Below are 11,992 nucleotides of genomic sequence, written 5' to 3' on the forward strand. Positions count from 1 at the left end.
ATTAAACTAATTAATATAAGTAATTTTCATGCACTATACCAATTTGTTTTTTACTATTATAGCCAATGTTACCAATAACTGCAGCTTGTGGCATTTGTTCATTGGACGGCTGGGGTCAACAAATTATTATTCCTATACAGAAAACTGCTAAAGATACTCCTAGCCAACTTATGGAATGTAGTGTATGCTTTGAAATTGTACATCCAGACTGTTTATTAAAACAAGTAAGAACCCATTTAGAACGTTTGAAGGATTAGTTAGAATATCATGCTATGCTCTAGTTATAGAAAATATAAACAAATATGTAATAATCTTTTAATAACGTGCTATGTACATTCAAAATAATATTTAAAAATAATTATAATACATTTTTGTTTTTAGTTGTTACTGTTAAATTTACGAATTACTGCATAGCACACTATTCTTGCCTGATTTTCAATTACTGTTCAGAATTCAGATTATTATTAAATATGGTTTTAATTAAAATAAAAAATTGCTTTATTTTTAGCCTGTATTTACTAATATTGGTACTTATAATGAAGATTTACCTAATAGCTGGGAGTGCCCCAAGTGTTGCAAGGAAGGGAAAAATTTAGAAAGCAAGGTAAGTTAAATTTTTTTTTATTATTTTGTAAGTAATTTTAAATATACTTTTATTTTTTTTAGCCCCGCCATTTTCGTGCTAGACAAAAATCGTCAGATATCCGTAGAACTTCTGTCAGCAGCAATGACACTAATCCACAAAAACGTTATAAAGTAAGCATATATTATTATTATAAAATAATTAGAATAATTTTATTTATTTTGAAATCAATTACTTATAGGATGATGAAGAATACAGTGATACAAATTCTGAAAGCGATTTAGACAATGTTTCGAATAAAAGACTGAAAACTGAGAAAAAAGAAAACTTATCTACGGAACGATCACCACCTTTGCCTTCAACGGTAAATATATTTTTATTAATTTTCTGCAATACACAGCTTTTTAATTATATTTTTTAAATTATTGGGCTGTACATTTTTACTGTATATTGGTATTACATTTTTCTTAAAATTCAAGTGAGCATGTTTTTAATAAAAATAATATATAATAAAATATCTCGATAAAAAACTAACAGTATATATTTGTAAATAAAATAATTCCCATATTAATGTTATTTATTTTAACAAATTATATTTATAAGTTTTAAAATGACACTAAAATAATTTTTTTTTTTTTGTGTAATAATATATTTTATCAACATTTCTAAAGCCACTAAAATTTGTTTCAAAAATATACATTTTTAGACCAATTTATGGTTACTATAGACTTGATTGGAAATAAAGGGTATGATGAATTATATTTAAGCTAGTACTCATCTTTTATTCTACCTACCATAACCTGTTGCATGTTATGATGTAGGGTATTATTAAAAATTATAAAAATAATTATTATTTAGATAGTAATCTGATGTTGAAAACACAAATAAATATAATGATAACCTTTGCTTTGTTTGAATTATAATTGATGGTAGATATTATTTTTCTGGTAGCATCGTGTATAAACAGTAATATTATAAAATAATGAATATTTATGATGTATTATTTAAATTAATAATTTTGAGGACAAATTATGAAATACTTATTACACGTTAGAAAGTTGTAAAAACTGTCCACGGTTCCTACCTTCATGGTAGTACCCCTAATCCCGGTCCACATCTGGGCAGCATGCAATACTTAAGACAATTTAGTACGTAGCATACAAGATAAGAACCACAAAAATAATTATATTTACTTATTACTGTTAAAATAATATGCTTGTAAAATTATTAAATATTTTTTATGAATAAAATTTGATTAATAATGCCTGTCCTTCAATGGTGGTTTTGGTGTCAATTTTAAGTATTTTAACCAATAGCTTATAAAATAAGTTTTTAAAGTCTATAACTTCTTGATTTGTATACTACTATACTATTTTTGAATATGATTAAATTTTTCCCTTGTGATTTAAGGAAATATATAAGTAACCATAACATTTTATTATTATTAAAAATAATTAACTAATAATTTGAATTATTTCATATAATTTTTAATATTTAATTTGTAAAAAAACATTCTATTTTCTTTAAAGTTAAGTGATGTTAGATTATTTACTTCAGGTTAGGTTGGTTATATTTTTTCCTTTTGATTTATAAACAGCTTTACTTATAAAATTGTATAAATACTGCTTTCACATTATACTAAAATATTTTTATTGTTTTAATATGATTGGTATCAGTAAATTATTGATATTTGTAACCAAATGGTCTGGCATCTAACCACATTTTTATTCACTATATTATGCATAAAACAATGAACGGTACATCATGAACTAAACATAATTCATTTTTAAGTAATATATTATTAATATTTTAAATGTATTTCCCTCCTGATTATTATATTATTCTATTTGACTAAAACCTGAGTCAATAAATGTTAATAAATTGATGCACGTAATTTTTACTAAAATATTGTATTCTTATATTTACACTATTAGGCTAGAGTTTCATTTACCAACTGGCATTCATCTGGCTGTGCAGATTTTTTAAAATAACGCTTTAATAACTACACCATTGGTAGACACTTCTTGAAAATAATTTGTATTTACTGCTTGTGTGTTACCTATGTAATAATAAATGGATACTGACCTGGTATTAAAAAGTATTGTATGATTTTTTTTTTTTTGATTTTTTTTTATTGCTTAAATATTTTTTGTGAGTAAGTTGTAATTTTGTTAAAACATTAATTATTTTATGTTTATTTTGTTAATTAAATTTTTTCCAATTTTCCTTAATTATACCATTAATTGTTTAATTTATCATAATATATGAATTTTTCCAAGTGAGAATTTAAGTTTTTGTACAATTTATTTCTATTTTAAATTCTGGGCAAAGCAAAGAATGTACTTGTTTTCAAAGATATATCTTTATAATAACACTAATTAGGTTACTAAATAATACACAGTTAGAATAAGCAGTCAAGTGTTATTGAAACTTATCTTATGTTATAAATTAAAACTCTTAATTCAACATTTTCATTAATTAAAATGAAGTAAAATTTACAAAATTAACGTGAAATATACTCAAATTAGTCTAATTTATCTTCTATCTACTGAAAAAGTGATAATTCTATAATTTGAACAATATCAAGTTTATTTTTAATATAGAATTTTGAAAATAAGTTAACTATTTAAGAAATTTTTGTTGATAATATCTAAAAAAAGTATTATAATTTATAATCGTTTTTATATGTCTTTGTTGAATTTACAATTTTAATAGTTATATATATTATTTGACTCATAATTCCAAATAACATACAATTTTGTATAGTTACTTTTATATATATTTCTTAATTAGGTACTATATTTAATTCTTTGACGTAATTTACCTACATTTTATTTGAATTTGTTAAAACCAAGTAAACCTAGCTCTGCTCAGAATTTTTAATTCCACAATACCGATTCAACACAGTCCTACACCAAAATGAACAAAGCAAGTTGATTTTGAAACCATTTTTTATTTATTGTTCGTGTACTGATTTAATTTATATTTCATTTTATGGTGGACATTAGTATTATATGGTTAATACCACCGTGTACTTGTGATTTTGTGTATTATTTTTTTTCTTGTTTCCTATTTAGATTACTATATCCCAGTTATGCCATTTAAAGGTATTCAAGTTAATCACATTTTTTAGTTATACATTTATTTAATTGATTATTAACAATTATTTTACCGTGACCTATTAAAAGTTAAATATATATAATTTTAGTATTCAATTATATTATTTTATTTTATTCCTCTTAATAATTCATTGTCAAACAATACAAATATACTAAACGATTTTCCTCGTTTTCACTTTTCGTAACTGCAATTTTGTTTTCACCAAAACGCCTTGCGCATGATTGATAATAGCTTGGTTTCTTGACTGTGTGTTTACTGCTATTCAGTTTGATAAAAATATAATTTGATGTCGCTTCATTAATAATGCAGATCATGAAGAAAACGAAATGTCTATATAATATTATATTTTAACTTGATTTTATGTTATGCTATTTAATTGTATCATGTCTCATCCTGTTAGGCTCGTGTATGGGTTATAATATTGCACTTATGTGCTTGCAAAATTGTGTACGGAATTATACCTATTAAATTTAAGTCGTTGAACGCGGATGAATATTACAAGTAAGTTTATAAAACTCGCGCGAATCAATCACTTATTAGTTATTGCAAAACGAGATATTGCGCTGTAATGGTTATCAAGTTAAGTGCGTAAAATCGATAAAAATCGTGCTTTTTTAAATGAGCGTTTGGTGTATACAGTTCAAATGCTATACTTACAGGAGGTATTGTTGTACGTTGACTTGTGTTTTAAATTTTGTGTTTTTTTCACGTTCGTTTAAAAAATTGTTTTTTTTTTATTTTTTTAAAGTTTTTCTAAAAGATTTTTATTTTAAAGTACGTAACCGTCCTGTGTTTTGTAAATTAAAAAAAAAATTCTTCATCGTGTTAATTTTATTCTTATCCAATATTTGACTTTTGACGTATCTATTATCAGACTTCAGCCACACCACCACGTACCGCGCGTAGTTTGTCAAATCGTTTTAATAATTTATAATATAATATACAAATCGTTCGCTGAATTCTCGGGGTTTCGAATTTTTACGAGTTCATTATATAGACATTTTTTTTTTAAAGTAAACACAATATTTCGTTTGATATTTTTTTATAGAGATGGATGGAAGAACATTCTATGAAAATGTTAAACCGTTCTGTCAAAGTCGAGGAGGCCCATATGTCAACGTACAACAACACCACCACCACTACTGCTACAACCAACATAACCACCACCTCCATGCCCGCCGCCACCATCGTCGTCACTCCGTCAATCGCGGAGCCGCCACCACCACCGCCGCAGGTGTCGCGCAAGATCGATTTACGTAAACAACTGGCCAGCCAACTATCCGGCGGTTCGGGTAAACATTGCAACGTACTTAAGAAACAGTCTTACGTGTCGAAACCAGTCAAAGGCGGGGGGAATAAGTCTCAGTCGGCCGGACAAAAGTCACAATCGGGTGGACAAAAGTCCCAGTCGGGTGGACTTAAGTCTCAGGTGGGCGGGCAGTCTCAAAGTGGCGGGAGCGTAAACGGTTATCAGCTGCACAACAATAACCACAACCACAGCAATAACAATCATCACCACAACAGCAACAGCAGCAATTACTGCGGGGACGCGGCGTGCATGCTTCCGGTGTTCGAATACTTGACGCCCGCCGAGCTGGCGAAGTGCGCGCTGGTGTGCCGCGCCTGGTCCGCAATGTCGATGGACCCGTCGCTATGGCGCAAGCTCGACGTGACCGGCAAGCGGCTGACGGCGTCGTGCTTGGCGGGCGTGGTGAAGCGACAGCCCGAAGTGTTGCTGATGGACTGGACGGCTATCGCCAAGCGGCAGCTAGAGTGGATGATAGCCAAGCTGACCCGTCTCAAGGTGCTGTCGCTGCAGGGCTGCTCTTGGAGCGGCGTGACCGCGTTGCGCAGCAGCAGCGTAGTGCCGCCGTCGCTTACCGCGCTCGACCTGAGCTACGTGACCGGCATGACGGACGCGTCGCTCCGGGACGTGCTGTCGCCGCCTTCCGACTCGCGTTCGTCGTCCAACGACAACACCAACCGTGCCCGGTTCCGGAACCTGCGCACCCTCAAGCTAGCCGGCGTGGACATCGGCGACGTGTCGCTCCGGTACGTGGTGCAGTACGCGCCCAGCCTAGTCGAGCTGGACCTGTCCCAGAACTTCCGGATCACGGACGCCGGGATCGCGCAGCTCACCACGCCCGTCGGCAACGCCGTGTCCACGCTCCAGGTGCTCGACCTGTCCGGTTGCGTGGCCGTCACGGACACGTCGCTCGATCACCTGCTCAAGTGCACTGCTCTGCGCCGGTTGGACATGAAGCAGACGCCCAAGGTCACCACGGCGGCGATCAACCGGTTCCTGGTGGCCAACGACCGGTTCTCGGCCACCGAGACCCGGTTGTTGATCAAGTGCCCCGAATCGCCGACGCCGTTGCCGCCGACGACGCCGACCGGAAGACGCGATTCGACGGGCAGCAGTAGTTAAAAGGAGAGCGCCGACCGGCAGTTGCGTGCGTGTCGATGTGTAACCGTCATAGTGTAGTGCGGACGTCGCGTGAACTGCGGTGTCAACCTGGTCGACGACGACGACTGACAAACACGCGCTCCGACACGTTCCGATATTAGCATAGTAGTAAAACAATGTATAATTTGTATATTTTTATAGTTTTTTCCAATATTAAAACATGTCAGTTTTTCGTTTTTTCCGATCTATTTACGCGAAAAGGGTAATTTCCTTTGGTTTTTCGTTTTGGTATTGATTTATGGTTTATTATTGATTTGTTTTCGGTATAGTGCCGGATAGTATTATTTGGGTTGTACATCACGTTTGGGCGAGGGTTTTGGACTACTACTCGCAGTCGGCACGGTACGGTTTATAAAGAATTTTTTTTTTCTACTTTGCGTACGTATAACATTTTCTGTAATACGATGATGTTTATTGACGAAAGACAATCTCTCAACGGGTTCATGCTCACCTAATTTACAATATTATATTCTGTTTCCGATTAATTTTTAGAACTTTGGAATTGGTATTTTTTTTTCTACGTTCATCAAAGACGTAATCACAATTTTACTATATATTATTTATAAATTATATAAAATTAAAAAAAAAGACTGAAGTTTTGTTTGTATTACCGTTAGTTTTATAAGTATTATATAATATTTTGCAATCAAACGCGTATTGTGACTGGTGTTTGTTGACCATCAAGTGGTTTGCAAGTTAATTTAAAAACTAAGCGAAATTTATTAATCGACATTTTTAATCAGCCGTGATTTTTGTTTTATTTGTATTTAAATTATAAATATTTTTGACTGTATTAATTATTTTTCTTTTTTTTTTTTATTATTGTATTTTGAATAAATTATCCATGTATGAAATTGACTCGACATTATTATTTATCGTCACGTCGTAAACAGTTTTTTCTTTCTGTCCGTTCTCAATGAATCAGTTTAAATACATCGTCCAACTCGTCATATTTTCTAACATCTCGTACGATAATTTAGTAAATCGCACATCAGTATCAACCTGTATGTATATATTATTTTTGTAATGGTGGTGATTGTGTATATAATGTATTATATAATATTTTAAAATTATTTCTCGTAACATTTGCCATGATAGACAATAACATCCTGCCCCTGTGCAGTTTACAATATTTTCATGTCCACCGCGCATTTAGGGGGGATCTAAGTGTTATCCGTTCGTATTGAAAACTACAAGTACACTATCGTAATAACTATTCATTATAGCTTTATATCAAGCGAGGGAACATGCCACGGCCTGGTGAAAATCTGTTTTACGCATTCTCACGTGACACCTTATCACCCTGACCGAGTTTCACTATGGAGTGGATCAACCTAACTGAATCGGCACGTCCTCTCGCCGGATAGAGTATAATTTTTATTCGTTATGAAGGGGAATAGGAAGAGAGGAGTGATCGTGGTGGCGTTACGTTTCCGTTGAATTTGATTTTGCCAGAATGTGATTATGGTGACTATGAAACGCAAACAATACCCGCCGGATCTCCATATATCCGTTACTTTGAAATCTCCGTTCGTGTAAAATATTGATCAGACAATACTAATTATTCGTGTTATACAACCTATTTATCACTATGTATTTTTCCGTTTAAAAATAAAAATATCCGAAATAAATTGCATCTCCCGAATGGGGTAAGTTGGCTATGCTTAATTAAATTCGTGTTTAATATATATATATATATATATATACGTTATCTCGTTAACGGATTACCGTACAGAAATAAGTTATAATTATATATAAAAAATGTAATTATTATTATTTGCCCACAATGTGTGATACAAATAAAGATAAATTGCCCAAATATTTATTTTATATTATTATATAAATTAATATATTTTTCTGGTCCAACAGCTATGTAATATATTGTACGGTATTTATTACATTATTTTGTGGCACGTACGTGATCCGTTGTGTTATATTTATCGTAAACAATATATTAATTGTGTATTGTGCATGAATTTGACTAATATTTTGTGGCGGCCCTCAACGTTTTAATAGTAAAACCGATTACTGTGGAATGCGTGGCAGCGGTATATAATATGATAATAACGTCTACAGATAATCCTAATCCAACGGTGTCGTGTACAGTATTTTGTATTATAACAATGCTCATGCTCTGTGCTATCAGTTATACAATCGGTTTGTTGCCAAACGCATTTGGTCAACGCGTATTTAAAAGAGTTAATCTACCGGAAAATGTCCAAATCAAAAATCGTGTCGCAGTGTTTGTTGTACGAGCGTGTTTTCGTTTTCCAGGAAACCCAGCCGTCGCTCTGTAAAAACGCATTGCAACAAGTTCCGGCCACCGCCTCATCCATCGAAACCAGCGCCGCAGACAAGTCTGATTTCGAGAACAAAACTCCTCATAAAAAATTTGTAAGTTTTTTCACCGCTGAACTTGTAATAGCAATACGATTACGATAATATATCACGGGTGTTGTGCCGTCGCAGTGTTTAAAAAAAAAAAAAAATTATAATTCGGTTTTATTTTTTGTTGCACGTGCGCGTGAATCAGAGACGAAATTTGACCGAAGAGAAGAAACCCGCTACATCCGAACCCGGTACGAGCGGCGGCAACAGCACCAGTAACGCGCCCATGGTGGCAATGGCCGCGGTTGCACCGACATCCCCGGAAGTGAAATTATCTGACGGCGACGGGTCGAAGCAAACCACCAAACGGCCGGCCGAGGTGAGTGCGACGGTCAACGATGACGTGGTGGTGATGGTAGCACGTCGATAATGATGTTATACCACCTATATAAATATGTGATATCTTTTAAACGCTTGTAGGAAGAGTGAAATATAGATTATTTAATCCGCGTGCATTTCCGTTTTTAGCCAGCCGAGATGAACGTGATGGAAGCGTTCGACCGGTGCATCGTCAAACGGTCGTCGTCCCCAACGGTGATCAAGATGGAGGCAGCCGAACGGCCATTTGAATCCGCTAACACGGTGGCCGACTCCGGCGTGATTGTCAAACGTGAAAAGCTATCGCCCATACGCATTGTGAGTATACGTCTTTATCGCTAAATGTGGTCTCGTCGTTTCGATTTGTGTTTTACCTTCATCGTTATTATTCTTACTTAGTCCGAGTATATACCCGAAACGAAGGTGGCCCTGGAACAGCCGTCAGCCGGCAGTGGTCCAGTGTCCGGAAGCGTCAAGATCGAGGAGGAGATCCGGACCAACGAGCCGATTGCCAACAACGCGGACGTGCCGATCGACGAGATACTGTCCAACTCGAAAAAAAGCAACCACATGCCCAAGTACGTGATCCGACCGGTACCGAAATTGGACACAGATGAAAAAGACAAGGATCCGCGGAGGCGGTGTACTACGCTGGTGCACGTGTTCAAGTTCCTGTCGGCCGAAGACCTGAAACATTGTTCGCTGGTGTGTAAAGACTGGTACACAGCGACTATCAACCCGGTACTCTGGAACCGCATGGATCTCACCGAGACCGTTATCACCCCGAAACTGATCAAGTGTGAGTGTAAAGCATGACCACGTGGTATTTATTAATTCGATATTTTAGATTTAAGTAATTTAACTTAAAATTTGAACGAAATTAAATTAATTTAATTAACTATGTATAACGATATTCATTATTTTGTTAACATTAAAAAAATATATTCACGTATACAAAACTTAAATGTATATAATTATATTTTTAAATCTTTTCGGCATAAATTATTTCTACCCAGCTACTACGTTAAACCTAATAACAAAACCAAAAACATAACATGAAATACAAATACTTAATCAGATCCGTTTTTCGTATAAATTGATATAAATATCATTTGATCCAAATTTTACACATCCGTTAAAGTGACCCATTTGACACCTACCGTACAGCAGATTGGTACCCCCTCCCATTTGCACATTGATTTATATTTAAGGCGTGTTGCTTTATCTGAAAGTGTGTGGATCTCTCACAATAATCCACTTTGATCACATTATACATTACAATTTTTTTTTAGAAAATAGGTGTATAAACTGCAAATATTGTAGCAGATTAAATATATATATTGTGTCGTTACTGTCGATGGTTTGACGATTAAAAAAAGTAACTGTTTATTAATTATGTTTATCGATGTTTATTATTTAAAATCACAAAACTACATTAACAATGTTAATATTTCATTGATTAGTCTATATATTTCGCGATCGCCTTTCGAATGATTTCGTATTTTTTTTTTTTGTCAGATGTCATGATCAGACAGCCGAAAGTGCTGATTCTCGATTGGTGCAAGATCACCAAAGAACAGCTCTCATGGCTGCTTGTTCGATTGCCACAGAGTAAGGCGCTGTCGTTGCAAGGCTGCCCTTGGTCCACGGTGTCGTGCCTCCGGTCGTGCGTGTGCCCGATGCTGACGTCGCTGAACCTGAGCTTCGTGCCCACCATGGACGACGCGGCACTGCAACACATCTTGTCGCCGCCGCTAGACCACCGGCCCGGGCTGCTCGACTTGGCCTGTCGGCTGTCCAATCTCAAGTCGCTGAAGCTGGCCGGCAGCAACGTGACCGACGCGGGCGTCCAGATAATCGTACGGGTGTTGCCTAAGCTGTCCATGCTCGACCTGTCGCAATGCTTCCCGATCACCGACGACGGCGTCGAGCTGTTGACCCAGATCAGCGGGCTGTCCACGTTGCAGCTGTCCGGCTGCACGGGCATCAGCGAACAGTCTCTGAAGCTGCTCGGCAAGTGCAAGAGCCTCACATACCTGGACCTCAGGCACACAAAGCTCACAAAGTCGTCCATCAACAAGTTCGTGTCCAACCGGGAGGGGTTCAAGGCTTTCGACAGTAAACTAATCGTGAAGGTCGACAAGTCCTGATACAGGCTTGACGCTCCCGAACATTTGGTCTTCGGATTTTAACCGCATATCATAATTTCGGCGGCGGCGCGCAGCGGTGCATGTACATATTATAATATATATATATCTAGTGTACATATATGTATATATATATTTCTTTAAAAATAAGTTATTTTATAAACAGTGTTACGCGTACAGTATTAGTAAGAGAGCGAAATGATGTATACTTTTTTTTTCACATAAGTCAGTGTGTGTTTGTATTTTTAAGACCAGGATAGATAGTATGTTATATAATTTTAACGTCGCGTCTGTTACTGTTGGACGATCAAACGATCTTGTTGTAAATATGATATATAATAGAATAATAACGATTGTCGTCCATGCCGACATGAATGTTTCCAGGTTTTTAATTTTTTTTTTTTTTTTAACATAATATTTAATATAGGAAAAAAACAATGTTATCACACTTGTGTAAGTTATTATCATATATTCTATGTTATATTTTATATTTTAAGTGCTTATACTATTGTTCTTATACATTTAATTTATTACACTTCTAGTCTAAGTAATGCTAATTATAATTATATAAGTTGTACGAGTAGTACAATTATGCGTGTCGGATACCATTTATCACCATATTCTGTTTTTTATGAATAATCTTTCTTTCTGGTATTTTTTTAACATATTATAAATATAATCAACACAGAATAAATATTAAATAATAATACAAACAGTATAAAGAAAACAGATTTTAATTTTTTTTTTTTAAATTTTAATCACCTATGTGTGCCTAACGACGTTCCAGTCGAGTGTGACGAGGTGGGGGAACTAAAATATAAAACTTGTTTTATGAATTATATTGTAGGTATACTCTAATCTAACATATGACGACGAAACTAATATTGTCCGAAGAGGATGGTGGTTGTCCGCTACTCGTCGTGAATGCCTGGCACGATAAAAGAATGTCTTAGAACTCTGAAATGTTGT

General features: G+C 35.0%; 1 protein-coding gene across 3 annotated transcripts in view; it reads left to right on the top strand.

Moving 5' to 3' along the window:
- The window catches only part of LOC113555479 (jmjC domain-containing histone demethylation protein 1), a 28,067-nt gene extending 16,313 nt beyond the window's left edge, over nt 1–11,754 (top strand). For 2 of the 3 annotated variants that reach the window (XM_026959803.1, XM_026959802.1), the window contains exons 10-18: nt 63–224; nt 509–604; nt 667–756; nt 825–947; nt 8,445–8,564; nt 8,704–8,877; nt 9,027–9,194; nt 9,276–9,675; nt 10,395–11,754. In XM_026959803.1, coding sequence (XP_026815604.1) covers nt 63–224; nt 509–604; nt 667–756; nt 825–947; nt 8,445–8,564; nt 8,704–8,877; nt 9,027–9,194; nt 9,276–9,675; nt 10,395–11,026 — 1,965 coding nt within the window. In that variant the 3' untranslated portion in view covers nt 11,027–11,754. Of the gene's footprint in view, nt 1–62; nt 225–508; nt 605–666; nt 757–824; nt 948–4,751; nt 8,378–8,444; nt 8,565–8,703; nt 8,878–9,026; nt 9,195–9,275; nt 9,676–10,394 lie in introns of those variants that run through there. The other variant, XM_026959804.2, reaches the window with a different exon arrangement.
- The last annotated feature ends 238 nt before the right edge of the window (nt 11,755–11,992 follow it).

Source organism: Rhopalosiphum maidis, chromosome 4 (assembly GCF_003676215.2).
Source record: "Rhopalosiphum maidis isolate BTI-1 chromosome 4, ASM367621v3, whole genome shotgun sequence".
Taxonomy (NCBI): domain Eukaryota; kingdom Metazoa; phylum Arthropoda; class Insecta; order Hemiptera; family Aphididae; genus Rhopalosiphum; species Rhopalosiphum maidis.